This window comes from Salmo trutta, chromosome 9, assembly GCF_901001165.1.
Source record: "Salmo trutta chromosome 9, fSalTru1.1, whole genome shotgun sequence".
NCBI lineage: Eukaryota > Metazoa > Chordata > Actinopteri > Salmoniformes > Salmonidae > Salmo > Salmo trutta.
This window is the reverse complement of record NC_042965.1, coordinates 13,775,295-13,791,282: the sequence shown is the minus strand read 5'-3', so window position 1 is coordinate 13,791,282 and position 15,988 is coordinate 13,775,295. Positions and strand designations below refer to the sequence as shown.

The 15,988-nt window shown below is 42.2% G+C and overlaps 1 protein-coding gene across 6 annotated transcripts; it reads left to right on the top strand.

Moving 5' to 3' along the window:
- The first annotated feature begins 2 nt into the window (after positions 1-2).
- On the top strand, positions 3-15,788 carry sh3glb2a (SH3-domain GRB2-like endophilin B2a). Of its 6 annotated transcripts, XM_029762513.1 has the most exons (13): positions 72-203; positions 1,157-1,298; positions 1,506-1,517; positions 2,078-2,206; positions 5,599-5,732; positions 5,952-6,044; positions 6,181-6,192; positions 9,026-9,088; positions 10,730-10,753; positions 14,582-14,671; positions 14,851-14,951; positions 15,279-15,501; positions 15,661-15,788. In XM_029762513.1, the coding sequence occupies exons 1-13, from the start codon at positions 141-143 to the stop codon at positions 15,766-15,768; spliced, it is 1,194 nt and encodes a 397-aa protein (XP_029618373.1). In that variant the 5' UTR covers positions 72-140; the 3' UTR covers positions 15,769-15,788. The 6 variants fall into 6 exon arrangements, with proteins under 6 accessions (XP_029618374.1, XP_029618376.1, XP_029618377.1 ...); XM_029762514.1 differs by lacking the exon at positions 1,506-1,517 and having other exon boundaries at positions 3-203; XM_029762516.1 differs by lacking the exon at positions 6,181-6,192 and having other exon boundaries at positions 3-203.
- Positions 15,789-15,988: the final 200 nt, after the last annotated feature.

The window sequence follows — 15,988 nt, the reverse complement described above, 5'->3', positions numbered from 1 at the left end:
GAAAATGGGTAGACGATCACTGATAGAATAATGATTCCAGGATGATGTGTAGATACCAGAGACAGTGACAGATACCGCTGACTGAATAACGTCTCCCTGGACATAGCTAGATGTGTGTTTAGCCAGATACTTCCTACATAATGGATTTCAACGTGAAGAAATTAGCTTCGGATGCTGGAGTGTTTTTCACACGAGCTGTACAGGTAGGGTAATTTATGTCGTGTCTCCTATAAATTGACTAACGTTAAATGCTAGCTAGCTAATGTTCGCGAAATAGCTAGTAGCGTTTGGCTTCAATAAAAACTGGAAACGGCATGAGTTGGCATCATTGCCAAATCCTTTAGCTTACGTTACTGACAGAATACCCTCTATATCCTACACAAAACATTGGTTCAGCTGACGTTATCCTCCCTTCTTCATAGTAGCCTTCGTACAGTACTGCTAGCTAGTTTTCTTGGCTTGTAACAGACCGATATATTGAAGGAAGGGTTCTATGCCGTCTGTGATAGCCACTGCTAGCTTGATGCTATAGCTGACGTTCGCTAGTTGTGTTTTCGCAGAGGTCTTTCTTTGCTTTTCAGGTACGGTGTAGCTGTGGGCTCAGAGGTGACCTTTCGTGCCCCCTTTGCCCAACTCCCAAGCGTTCCAACGCAAGATACATTTTTCATTATTGTGACAGTGTAACAGGTCATGATGAAAATGTCACGAGGGAATGACAGTGTGACTGATTTCCCAATGACTGTCTGACAATGGATGTCTGTTCAGCCCATAGAAATTCCATTCAGTTTGATTTCTCAGATTTTGTATCTAAACCCCTTGGCAGAGTATACTGGCAATGGGAAAAGACTGGTGAAACATTTATTAGACAGGGACTGGGAGACGAGCAGGTGTAGTGTTTCATGGCTTATGAGGGCGTGGTATTTAGTAAGATGGTTTCCAGTAGCCTATGAGGAGACACATGACGTGAAGAGCATCCCTAAACCAGTGATAATGTTGAAGCTTCAAGTGACATGGCATAGGGCAGCTCCATGGACACTATAGAAAAGTACCATGATACACAGAAACAGTGGAAATGCACTATTGATGTTGAGTCACTGCAATAGGCCTTGTTCACAGAGAAGTGAAAGTGATTATTTCATTGTCTATTTTGGCAAAGTTCACAGGAGAAAAGTTCGGACAGGTAGAGAAGACTGAGCTGGATGCCCATTTTGAGAATCTGCTCAGCCGTGCCGATTCCACAAAAAACTGGACAGAGAAAATCTTCAGGCAGACAGAGGTTCTGCTGCAGCCCAACCCAAGTAAGGCCCGGCATACACACTGAACTGATCAGGACAGAGGCCTCCACAACTCCCAACCCTACTTAATGCAGACACACACAGGATAGAAGGACCAAAAACACATTAGATGAAAACCAATGAGTTTTTTTTAATGTGAAACATGGCGGTAGCATGGTGATAGAGAGCATTGTGCTCTAACCTGTGACTCTCTGATTCTCCATGCTACAGTTGACCACACTGGTGAGTATCCCTCCCTCCCATAGTGCCCTGTTGTGGAATCTTTTCATCCGTCTGGCCTGTAGTGCAGCAGACAAATGCTCTATGCAGTATTGGCTGTTTTCAAGCACCAGTCTGTTCTAGCGCTTGTTCTGCGGGTATGAATACCTGTTGATTATCCTCTATTGCAAGCGGTAGCCTACTTATCAGTGAGCAGCTCAACAGCTCTGTGTGTTATGCACACCCGACACTGACTCAGGCTTGTGGGTAACATGCAGCAATTCATTCCTCAGAAACATGCATTTACCGTGTGTGGGATAAATATGTTAGTCTCTCTACAGAGGCATTATCTGAGCGAAATAACATTTATCTCCACGACATCTTCATTCTACACCTCATTCCCACCATGTTGAATTACAATACTCTACATTGTCATATTGGGCATTTTCTTTCTTTTCTTTGGCATTCTTCTCTCCCACGAATTTCCATTCTCAGACTAGTTTTCATAGTGTCCATCTGTGACAACTGTTTTTGGCAAGTCCTCTCTTGAAGCAGGACATCCCCCCCCCTCTTTGTATCGGCAGGTGCCAGGATTGAGGAGTTCCTGTATGAGAAGCTTGACAGAACGGTTCCATCCAGACCAAATAATGGAGAACTACTGGGTCATTACATGCAGGATGCGGCTAAAGACTTTGGACCTGGAACTCCATATGGTGTGTACTCAGGCTTTGTGTATACTTATTCTTCCCAGGTGGTCAAAATCTGGTTTGTTTGAGAGGATTGGCCAGTGATCATTTCATTTATTGAGAGAGGAAACCGAGACCGTGCCTTGAGCCCCAGTCAAATCCATGAACGATATTTTCTGGAAAATGCATTTTCACACTTACCCAATACATCTTCACCCTGTGCCCTCAACCTTGTGCTATAAGAAGGGCTCAAACCATTTGTGGTATATCCCTGTGAGAAAAGATCTCCATAGTTGATACAGGATATTGATTTTAAATGACAGCCGTTTAATGTACAGGGTTGCAGGTGTAATTACAGGGTACAGTGAACATCTTAACTTCTGCGCTTCAACATATGATCATCTTCCAATAGTTTATAGTGTAGAACTCTTCCCAAAGCCTTTGTTTCTACTGATGATTTCACCCTAAGGTGAGTGAGCAGTGAGATTGGTGACGATAGCTGTTGTGAGCGTTAGTGAATTGGTCTCCTCCCGCCCCTGCCCTCCGGCTGTCTCATGTCTGTCAGGCCAATAAATCGGCCTCTCTCCTTCACTGGCAGTCCTGAGGATCAATAGTTCGCGTTCGCTCTCTCTCTCCTATGTGAATGTTGTTGAGAGCTGCAGGCTTGGCTCTGATACGCAGAATGTTTATGCAGAAATGAGTTTATTAGGCTGCCTGTCTGGTGCTTTTCTCCTTCAGTTGAAATGGAGCTCAGTCCCAGAGACCTGAGTGCTGGGCCATGTACAGCTTAATGTAGAGCTCTGCAGTACTGCTGCTTAGCAAGGATTTGTTTAATACATTCATTCCATTATTTTAGAATGGCAAGCTGATGCCAATAAGTCACCTTTTTGTTTTTTCAAAGAATAAAATTGCACACACAGTAACCTATACTAAGCAAGAACAGGCATGTTTTAGTGGTTTTAAAATAATTTGATTTCTAATTAATTCATTTGTACACCATGTCACAAAGCAGACAGCTGTGTGGCGCAGTAGAAACCCATGTGGAAACCCCTTATTGGCATACAGATCGATACATCAGTCATCAATCCCATTATTTCCTCTCCTGCAATAGTAACTAGATGGGCACTCGGCTGCTCTAATCAGGTCATTAGTGGCCTGTTTCTCAGTTGTGGGTTTTAGTGATGTAACTTTCTGTGTGTGGGGGTAGAAACTCTGCTGTAGTAGTGTGTCCTCACAGCAATGACGTGTCGAGAAACATCATTTCCTCAGTATACCAATGCGGTCTGTCCATGCCTTCCAACAAGTAACCTACACAGGTATGCATACTTCAAATTCCGCAAGTAGTTGGCCTATTTAATGATATAATCCTTGCTGTGTGGTGTTATTCATCAGGTATTCCTGTACTCCTTTTGTCTGTTTCACATCTGGAGAAACCCCTACATTCAAAGGGGAAATTTGAGTTTCTGCCATGTCAAGAATGTTGCTACTCTAGAGGTTCCCTCTCTGTTTCCGTTTCTCTTTCTTCGCGGGTATAAAGTAGTTGGGCACGTAAAAAAAGACGCAAAAATGAAACTTAAGAAGGGGAAGCATAGAAAAATTGCATATAGAACAGATCTACCGCTTCTTAGACTTGCTTTCAATGAGAATGACAGACTAATAACTCACATGTCTATGTGAATTCGGTTGGGTCACCCAAAAAGTTACATATTGCAGCTTTAAGGTTTGAGATCCTAAACCGGTTGTGTTGCACTACCAAGTCCTATTGGTCTCGACTTAATTATATAATTATAGAGAGAAACTCAAAATACCAACATGTGAGAAATGCTGTACTTTATTCATTTTTCAATGGAACCCAACAAAATCATTTATTGATTTAATAAAAAATCAATGTCCCCAAAAATCAAGGTTTCACAATTAATGGCACTCTTAAAGATTATTGAAAATAACATCAACCAAAATTAAACCAGGAATTAAATTCCACTTTACCTATGTCTTAAGGAACTATATTGAGCCGTTACATCACTTCCTGTTTCACTAGGGTATAAAAATGAGGTAACACGTGCAATATCCCTTTGTCATCCAACACCATGAAGAAAACAAAAGAACTGGCAGTTCAAACGAGACAGGTGGTCGTAGACCTTCATAAATCTGGTAATGGCTACAAGAAGATCCACAAACGATTGAATATACCACTGAGCTCTGTATTATTATATTATACCACTGAGCTCTGTCAGGGCAATTATTTAAACATTCAGAAGATATGGAACAGTTGAAAACCTCACGGGTTGAGGACGCAAGTGCATTTTTTTCCCCCCAGGATAGGGAGGAGGATGGTGAGAAGCAACAAAATCCCCAAGAATCGCTGTGAAAGAATTGCAGGCCTTGGTGGTGTCTTGGGGTCACCAGGTTTCAAAATGCACCATCAGACGCCACAACCACAGGCTCTTTGAAAGGGTTGCCAGAATAAAGCCCTTTCTGACCCCAAGACATGCAAGGGCTTGGAGTTTGTCAAATATCATTTACATTATGACTGGGTGAAGGTGTTCTGGTCAGATGAGACCAAAATGAACGTTTTGGTCAGATACAGCATCTGCACATTTGGTGTCGAAACAGAGATGCATACAAGGAGAGGCACTTCATACCCACAGTGAAATATGGTGGTGGGTCAGTGATGTTTTGGGGCTGTTTTAATTCCAGAGGTCCAGGGGCACTGGTTAAGATTGATGGCATAATGAATTCTACCAAGTATCAGGCAATTTTGGCTGACAATCTGGTTGCCTCTGCCAGAAGGCTGGGACTTGGCCGTAGGTGGACTTTCCAACAATACAATGATCCAAAACATACCTCAAGATCCACACAGAAATGGTTCTGTGACAAAATCAATGTTCTGCCGTGGCTATCTATCGCCAGACCTCAATCCATTCGAAAACCTGTGGCTGAGTTGAAGAGGGCAGTTGATAAGCGCAAACCCAAGAATGTGAAGGATCTTGAAAGGATCTGCATAGAGGAATGGTCCAAAATCCCTCCAAATGTGTTCCTTAACCTTGTCAAACATTACAGGAAGAGACTCCATGCTGTTATCCTTGCCAGAGGTGGTTGCACTAAGTACTAAATGAGGAGTGACAATAATTATGAAACCCTTGATTTTGATGAACTTTTATTTTGTATTAAATAATTGCATGATTTTGGTTGGTTCCATTGAAACATTAATAAAGTACAGTATTTCTCACATGTTGGTATTTTGAGTTTATCTGTAATTATATTGTTTATATTTTTTTTAAGTATTGTTTGTGCATTGCCAGTCAGGGGTGGCAGTAATTTTGGAGCCCACTGTGTATTTCACATATTGTCTGTGGGTTCATCATATGGTGTGTGTGTGTGTGTGTGTGTGTGTGTGTGTGTGTCTGTGTGTTCTGTAGGTAGCACCCTGATCAAGGTAGGTGACTGTGAGAGGAGACTAGGCGGTGCACAGAGAGAGTTCCTACAGACCTCTGCTATCAGCTTCCTTGCCCCACTCAGGAACTTTCTGGAAGGAGACTGGAGGACCATCTCAGTGAGTCTGGCTTTCTGGCCTCAGAGGGACATTGTGAGATTGCATGCAGACCAGTGTATAGACCAGGATTTAATACAATGCTAATCATCACCTTGGGTTTTACTCTACTTCTTATGTGTGGATGTAGCAGGGCATTAGGGCCTAGCCAAGTTAAACGTAGCCTGTATGTGTGGGGTCATGCCGTGCAGAGAGGTGCTGATCTTCTCCTCTCTGTCTCAGAAAGAGAGGCGTCTCCTGGAGAACCGCAGACTGGACCTGGACTCCAGTAAAGCACGGCTGAAGAAAGCCAAACTAGCAGAGTCCAAGGCCGCGGTGAGTCCCCCCTCTACCCTCTGCCCTCCACCACCTCTCCCTGTGCACCTTCAGCTGCATCATGTAACCAGGCTCCAGTTCAGAGTGAACTGCTACTGCTAACTAACATCTTTCTCTGTTCTAATTATGTTCACAGTGTGAGGGAGAAGTGAGTATTAGTGTAAAATATTGTCCACTTTTAGTTCTTTTATTTTCCCTTTTTCTTTCTGACATGCTCATTGCCACCATGAAATCCAGTTGAGTGCATGTTTGTCTTCCAAGCTCAATAAGAAGCCAAGAGAGAAAGAGAAAAAACAGACTAGAGTTCTCTTGAAAGTGAGTGAAATTAACTTGTGGCATGGTAACAATTTTAAGCTTGTAAGTAAGCATTTAACGGTAAGGTAGGCACGTGTATTCGGCACGTGACAAATAAACTTTGATTTGATTTACACTGGAGCAAACCCGTATATGACTCTAGAGTCAACAAAACTGAGTAGTACACAAAAGTATTTGGAAAATGGTGAAACAAAAGTGTCTTTTTAAATTACTCATTTGAGTCCAACGTGACAAACTGTGTCCAATTACCAAAAGTATCCCCTCATTAAATCACAAAGGCCTATTTGATAGCAGTAGTGAGAGGAGAGGCCCTGTTCCATGTGAGTGCAGATGATTGGAGTTGAGTCCTGATTGCTAACCTGCTTGCCCTGTTATACCATGACCAACGTCTAGCTTCACTTCACATTCCCTGCTCCCATTCTGTCAGAGCATTTCAAATGTTTAGATTTTTGGCAGAGTTTTTCCTTCAGGGCAAAGATCTGATTTGATAAGCCATTGTATTAGCCATTTGATTAGATTTATATTTTTTGTAATAACATGAGTAAATAAACAGATGTACGGAGAAAATGTATGTTCTTGCAGTTGTAGACTTAATATCAAATCAGATATTTGAAACCTGTATGCATGGTGATTGCCACATGAAGGCATGCTAATTTTGAAATATTTATGTATTTGTTTAGCCTACTTACACTATATATACTAAAGTATGTGGACACTCCTTCAAATTAGTAGATTTAGCTATATCAGCTACACCCGTTGCCTACACATGTATAAAATCGAGCACTCAGCCATGCAATCCCATTGAAACATTGGCAGTAGAATGGCCTTACTGAAGAGCTCAGTGACATATAACGTGGCACCGTTATAGGATGCCACCTTAACAAGTCAGTTCGTCAAATTTCTGCCCTGCTAGAGTTACCCCGGTCAACTATAAGTCCTGTTATTGTGAAGTGAAAACGTCTAGGAGCAGCAACGGCTGATCCACAAAGTGGTCGGCCACACAAACTCACAGAACGGGACCACCGAGTGCTGAGGCGCGTAGCATGTAAAAATCGTCTCTCCTCAGTTGCAACAATCACTACCAAGTTCCAAACTGCCTCTGGAGCAACGCCGGCACAATAACTGTTCGTTGGGAGCTTCATGAAATGGGTTTCCGTGGCCGCGCAGCTGCACACAAGCCTAAGATCACCATGCACAATGCCAAGTGTCGGCTGGAGTGATGTAAAGCTCGCCGCCATTGGACTCTGGAGCAGTGGAAAAGCGTTTTCTGGAGTGATAAATCGCGCTTCACCATCTGGCAGTCCGATGGCCAAATCTGTGTTTGGCGGATGTCAGGAGAACGCTACCTGCCCAAATGCTAGTGCCAACTGTAAAGTTTGGTGGAGGGGGAATAATGGTCTGGGGCTGATTTTCATTGTTCGGGCTAGGCCCCTTAGTTCCAGTGAAGGGAAATCTTAACGATGCAGCATACAATGACATTCTAGATGATTCTGTTCTTCAAACTTTGTGGCAACAGTTTGGGTAAGGCCCTTTCTTGTTTCAGCATAACACTGCCTCTGTGCACAAAGCGAGGTCCATACAGAAATGGTTTGTTGAGATCAGTGTGGAAGAACTTGACTGGCCTGCACAGAGTCTTGACCTCAACCCCATCAAATACCTTTAGGATGAATTGGATCGCCGACTGCGAGCTAGGCCTAATCGCCCAACCTCACTAACTTCCTTTCAGCCAATGTTCCAACATCAAGTGAAAATCCTTCCCAGAAGAGTGGAGGCTGTTATAGCAGCAAAGGGGGGGGGGGGGACCAACTCCATATTAATGCACATGATTTTGGAATGAGATGTTTGACTACCAGGTGTCCACATACTTTTGGTCATGTAGTGTATTTCCTAAAGTACAGCAATTTAATTACTTTGGGATTTGGCCAGTCCAATGTAAAGATTAAGAAGTCAATTGCAAGTAATTTTATTATATTAGATCGGTGTGTCCCAAACTCAGTCCTGGGGACCCCAAGTGGTGCAAGTTGAGTTTTTTTCCCCCTAGCACTACACAACTGTTTCCATTAATCAATTCATCTTTGAATATTAGAATTAGCTGAATTAGCAAAACGAGTTCGGGAAACACTTTCATTCGATTTATTGTCCTCAGAAGAATAAATCATTTTCCACGTGCTCATACATTTACATAAAATATACATTAAAGATCAAACCAACAACAACTCATCACCCAGTATATAACATTCCAGTTACTCCATTATATTATAGCTTAGCCTCTGACAGGAACTATTGTTTAGGTATACTTTGCAGGCTACACATAGTATAAGCTAGTTTGAGGCTAGAGTGGCGTAATGTTTGAAGGTCGGCTTTTTGTTTTTTTTATGGGCAATGACACATGACAGGCTGTGTACACACAATGATCTCACATCCTGCTGTGTTTATATACACATGCTGTATAGTCATTAACCTTCTAGTCTAACACGCCTTGGGAATCACCAGGAGATATGCAGGTGTAGAAAGATATTTGGACCGGTCTCAGATTTGTCTGTACATCAAAGAACAAAGGGTTTCGTTTTTGCTGTGTTATACTTTTTTTTTGTTTTGTTTGATTTTGTTTCTTTGGTTTGGTGCACGCCATACTGTATGTGTAAACTGCTCTGCCATGTCTGTAGGCTGTGCCTGATTTTCAGGAGACCAGACCCAGGAATTATGTCCTCTCTGCCAGTGCATCTGCGGTAAGGAGCTTAAACAGCCAGTCCACGCTACACTAACACTACTTGTAGCCTACTCTCGCTGACCCTCAGTGTGGTCATAACCTCGATCGGCCTCTCCATACAGTGTCCACATGCGTCATGTTGCAGGCAGGTAGAGACTACAGCCAAGTGTTGAGAGCTCCGCTCCCCCTAGAGGTCCTAGAGCAGTGTTTCCTGGTCCTGCGGTTGCCTCGCGAGCCACCCTGATCTCACGACCCATTCGCGTAAACTTGTGAGAGATTCTCTACACAGATATTTGTGTAACGAACCATTTATGTAAGCTGGCTGAGATCAGGGTGGCTGGTGAGGCTAGTCCTGGGGGGTCCAAAGGGGTGCACATTGTTGTTTTTTAACACACTTGATTCAGCTGATCAACTCATCAAGACTTTGATTATTTGAGTCTGGTGTATTAGTGCTAGGGCAATGGCAACAATATGCACTGTCCCAGAGAGACTATTAAGAATTAACTTCATAGCCATTGAATATTTCTGTGTATTATAGGGAAATAATGCCTGCTCTAGAATGTGCTTCTAGCCAATCAGAATTGAGTATTCAACAATTCCATGGTATAATCCCAGTTTTAATTAAATAGAACGTTGTGGCCCCACCAACAACACAAATGGACTATACCGCTGCTACTAGTGGGTGGCGTTTCAAATTGACTATACTAAACAAGTTAAATGTATTACCTGTGATTTAAATGTTTTCCACACACATCGCTACGTTTAGCCTACTTGGACACCGGGACCCATATTTCACATGATGAATAGCCTGAAGCCACAGGGCTCTTGCAGGTTCTATTTCCCTACATGGGAGCATTGCGAACTGTAGGTCGGGATTTTTGACCTGGTTACATGTACATTTGAACAATACAGCAGCTTTTCGGTAAGTTTTGTTATTTTTGTATAACAAAAAATCTATTACAAAGTTGGCTCTTTTACAATGGGGTCAATGGGAAAGAATGTTTTGTTTTGCCCAATTTGTGGGCGTGGTCCTTATGACGTGAATATCGACTTGGAGTATAAATCACTATAATGTTAATCATGTCTAACTTTGTGTTGTCACCCATGACAACCAGGGTTGGTATACAAGACACCCTATGAGACGTATTTTTTTTATTCTAGACAATTCTGTGCTTCGGCATTTGTAGCAACATTTTATTTATTTAACTATACAAGTCAGTTAAGAACAAATTCTTATTTACATGGACGGCCTATTGGGGAACAGTGGGTTAACTTCCTTGTTCAGGGGCAGAACAACAGATTTTTACCTTGACGGGGTTTCGATCCAGCAACCTTTCGGCTACTGGCCCAACGCTCTAACCACTTTATCAGCAGATTGCGTGATAAAGTCCATTATCTATCTATGTGACACTTTTCGGACACACCCACAAAAGTAGTGTGAAGATCTTCACAGGTGTTTCACTTCAAATGATCCAGATCAAATTTACTCTGAGCACAGAATATTTGTCAAATCTGCTGTCTTGAATGCACCCCTGGGTTGAAAATGTATGTTTGTTAAATGTCATGTCATCAGTCTCAATCTAAGAATGTGTGTCTCCCCTGTGATGTCATCAGAATGTGTGTCTCTCTCCCCCTCTCTTGTTGTCCTGCGGCTTTTCAGCTCTGGAGTGAGGAAGTGGACAAAGTGAGTACGACATGTTTGGATACCGTCCTCACATACTGTCTAAATAAATTATATCTTTACTCTATCTTTGTTTCTAGATAGTGTCTCTTTCCGCAAGTTATATCCCCCAGAGTACACACTGGTGGACACAAACAAAACAGCTGATAAAGGAGACAATGCGGTGAAGTAATATTACATGTAGGTATTACCGCCACACCAGCGGTCACGAGTCATGAATGCAGCCAAATTCCACGTGACTGTTTTAGTCATGGTAACTAGGCTTCTCCAAGCCTACCAACCTTCTAACTGCCTGGTACTCTGCACTCTATTGTCCCTCTAATCACTCTGACTTCAATGCAAATGTAATCGAAGATCTAATCAAATACTTCATGAGAGCTCATGTTGCACAACATTTCTATAGGCTATGCAATTATGTGAGAAAACAGAGTGATGGCCTCTATTAAAAAGAGGAGGTTCCCATCAGCTTTCTATAGGCTGATGATATATTTATTTCTCAACTTTCCTAATATTAAGCACATTACTTATCTTTACAAAAGGAGTATAGCCTACCTGGGTTGCATGAAAATGAACCTTATGAAAAGTGTCCTCCAATCGCTATTTAAGTGCATAGATGACATGTATTTTTTTTCTCCCTGCCCCTTTTTCGAGACAGGTGCATGATAATGGTTCATTCTAATTCAAAGCAAATTTCACCCACACACTATTTAATATATAGTACCAGTCAAAAGTTTGGACACACCTACTCTATTAAGGGTTTTTCTTTATTTTTTAATTATTGTAATTATAAATAATATTTGTGAAGACATCAAAACGATGAAATAACACATATGGAATAATGTAGTAACCGGAAAAGTGTTAAACAAATCAAAATATATTTTATATATTCTTCAAAGTAGCCACCATTTGACTTGATGACAGCTTTGCACACACTTGGCATTCTCTCAACCAGCTTCATGATGTAGTCACCTGGAATGCATTTAAATTAATTTGTGTGCCTTGTTAATTTGTAGAATTTCTTTCCTTAATGCGTTTGAGCCAGTCAGATGTGTTGTGACAAGGTAGGTGGTATACAGAAATGGACCTATTTGGTGAAAGACCAAGTCCATATTATGGCAAGAACAGCTCAAATAAGCAAAGAGAAACGACAGGCCATCATTACTTCGAGACATGAAGATCAGTCAATCAGGAACATTTCAAGAACTTTGAACGTTTCTTCAAGTGCAGTCGCAAAAACCACCAAGCGCTATGATGAAACTGGCTCTCATGAGGACCGCCACAGGAAAGGAAGACCCACAGTGACCGCTGCTGCAGAGGATAAGTTCATTAGAGTTAACTGCACCTCAGATTGCAGCCCAAATAAATGCTTCACACAGTTCAAGTAACAGACACATCTCAACATCAACTGTTCAGAGGAGACTGCGTGAATGGTCAAATTGCTGAAAAGAAACCACTTCTAAAGGACACCAATAATAAGAGACTTGCTTGGGCCAAGAAACACAAGCAATGGATATTAGACCGGTGGAAATCGGTCCTTTGGTCTGATGAGTCCAAATTTGAGATTTTTGGTTCCAATCACCGTGGCTTTGTGAGACGCAGAGTAGGTGAACAGATGATCTACGCATGTGTGGTTCCCACCGTGAAGCATGGAGGACGAGGTGTGATGGTGCTTGGCTGGTGACACTGTCGGTTATTTATTTAGAATTCAAGGCACACTTAACCAGCATGGCTACCATAGCATTCTGCAGCGATACGCCAACCCATTATGTTTGCGCTTAGTGGGACTATCATTTGTTTTTCAACAGGACAAGGACCCAACACACCTCCAGGCTGTGTAAGGGCTATTTGACCAAGAAGGAGAGTGACGGAGTGCTGCATCAGATGACCTGGCCTCCCCAATCACCCAACCTCAACCCAATTGAGATGATTTGGGATAAGTTGGACCACAGAGTGAAGGAAAAGCAGCCAACAAGCGCTCAGCAGATTGAGAGAGTGCAAATCTGTCATCAAGGCAAAGGGTGGCTATTTGAAGATTCTAAAATATACCTTTTTGATATACATGATTCCATATGTGTTATTTCATAGTTTTGATGTCTTCTGTTATTCTACAATGTAGAAAATAGTAACAACAAAGGAAAACCCTTGAATGAGTAGGTATGTCCAAACTTTTGATAGTACTGTATGTAAAGACAATATTAAATCAAGAATAGTCTGATGGGTGACAATATTAGACTATCACTAATTAATTATAGATAATCACTTGTAAATGATGCCCAGCATAAGGCAAAATGTTTTTTATTATTTCTTGCCGACTTTTTCTAATCATAGTCACACACCTCATGTAGCCTGGCCTATATGTTTTGATAAGGTTTGTATCACAACTAAAGTGGCCAAATAACTTCTGAAAATGAAGCACATTAATCTGCTTTACAAGGGGTGTAGAGCCTAACTGGCATACATAATCAGTGTGTGAGTTTCAAGTTTGGGGAAGATCATTTTCACCATAAAATGCACCTATTATAGAAGCATTACATGCATAATCACATTTGTGGTCACTTTTGACAAGGGTGTTTTCCCGCTCATGGAACATTTGTGCTTTTAGCCTACTGCCGTGTGCGCGTTGGTGCACTTATAATATGAAGAAATAGCCTAATAGTCTATCAACATTTCAAGCTAAACGTTCTGATCTGTTACGTCAGCCACATTTTTACGCAACATCCCACAACTGTCCCAGACTATGTTTGGAATATTTATTTCTCGCACAGAATAGAATAGGTCAACTTTTATACTATGGGGGTAGTAGATTGACGTAGGCTAGTGCTTTTGCTGTTCGTTAGACCTACTCATCTTGTTGGCTGTGGACAGTTCTTCCAGTATCTTCAATATGCACCTTGGAATTGGATAAGGACACGCGAGTTGCGTCCCCGATGTGTCTATCTTCACTTGTAGCCTATGAGAAAGATCCAATCAAGTGATGGAGAGCCATGTGAGTGAGAGGTTCATCGGCGCGCGCCGCACTCAGGGAGAAGGGCACAATGGCCGCTGGCCACAAAAGGCATGGATTTTTTTTGGGGGGGTGCGTTAAGGCCACACAAAGGGGATGCCGCCATGAAATTCGAGGCATTATCAAGTGCTGTCAAATTATGAAAATCGAGACTGATCGTGTGTACAGCCTGTCCAAAAAAAACAGCAGAGCTCAGGCTCTTCAAGCAAATTTTTTTCAAATCATTAGTCGCATCATGCAGCTTTACAATGCATTCAACGTTTGTAGAACAACTACATTTACATTAATAACTCTAAGCATATAGGTGTACCTATTTCTTTGTTAACCGCTCAACACAGAATACCAGCACTCCCTCAAATCATTTGGAGAAAATATCCTTTCTATTTTATTCAACTTTGTTCAATTGTATTCTTCAAACTATAAAGTAATGCCACGGAATTCTAAGCAAATCTTGTCTGCTAAATTAGTGTAGCTCGCAGATCAGGACCTAACAAGGACAATGCATAGTATGCTATTTTGATCTTCTGAAATAGACTACATTTTCTTCATAGCTTGCTTCTTTAGACCTTCAATAAATAATGGATTTATTGTGAAGGTGTAGGCTATATTACATGGATTTATTAGACTTTAAAATGTAGATGTTCCAAAAGTTCTGCATCTGTGGCTTGTAGATGATGTGTGGAAACCAGGAGATGCTAAATATGTTTGTTAATTAACGTCAATTACCGTGAGACCGACAGTTATTTGCTTGACAGTCACCGGCTGACCTAATTTCGTGACCGCCACAGTCCTAATTACATGTTATCTCATTCTGTGTTGTTCTGTAGGCAGCGCATGAACTTCGAGTGGCCCAGACAGAGTTTGACAGACAGGCAGAGGTCACACGACTCCTGCTGGAGGGCATCAGCAGTACACACGTGAGTCATGAGGTCACACATGTATAGAGAGGACAAACATGACCACTACACATAACCGTTCTCTTTAGCATATGTACTGTATTGTGCTGTTTTAACATGGTGGTAACAGGGTATGTTGAGGAGGAACAAGTATTTCTAACGGGGTTGTCTTGTCTGTGTTTTGGATATGTTGTCTGTAGGTGAACCACCTGCGATGCCTGCATGAGTTTGTGGAGGCACAGACAGCCTACTACAAGCAGTGTTACCTGCACATGCAAGACCTGCAGAAAGAGCTGGGCAGGTGAGGACTGGCTCTGGGTAGATGCACACATGTATATTGGGCATACTTAGCTGGGGTGTCTATGCCTGGCTTTCTTTTGCTGCAATGTTTTGCTCTATTCAAATGGGTGTATGCTGTTTATCAATGACCATCTCCACTGTTATCTCTTATGCTCTGTTCCAATGGAGATGTGTACGTAACATTTGATGACGATTACAGTTGGAAGTCACCTTTACTCAACATATTTATGTTAACCGCTTTTCTAAGTCAAACATGGTGGAGTCTTATTAATCCTTAGGGAATGTGCTGTGTACCTTATGACTGTCTTCTCCCCCTAAACCTCTGCAGGTTTCCTAACGCGTTTGCTGGTAACCCGGGTCTCTCCATGGCCTCCGGTGGCTCCTCTCCCCAGGGGAATGCCACCCTACCCCAGGACGCTGCCAGCGCTGTGGAGACAGACACACTGAAAATCGAAGAGGTACAGGCCCCCGCCACAGGCACACGCAAGGCCAAGGTCCTGTACGACTATGACGCTGCCGACACCAGTGAGCTCTCCCTACTGGCTGACGAGGTGAGCACACGCACACAATCCTTTCTTTGTGCACGCCAGTGATTAGTTTCATCAGGCTAGAATATGTGGACTGATTGCTGGCTCATGTACAGTTTACTTGTATTAACACTGCTAAATAACTATTTATACACTACTGTATGTTGTTTTGTCTTTTCCCAGCTAATCACAGTTTACACAGTGCCAGGCATGGACTCTGACTGGCTCGTTGGCGAGAGAGGGAACCAGAAAGGGAGAGTGCCTGTCACATACCTGGAGCTGCTCAGCTAAAGAAACTACACTCAAAGAAATACATGGACACACACAATTGCACTCACATGCCTTCAAACGTGCAGACGTTGACGAATTCAAACAAGCAAACACACCCACTGTACATTCTGTACGCACCAGGACTGCATGAAATCATTGGTAATTATGAAGGCAAATGCGCTACATTGAATATGGAGGAATGGTTACCATGACAACTTGGCTGAAAATTCTGAATTGTGAA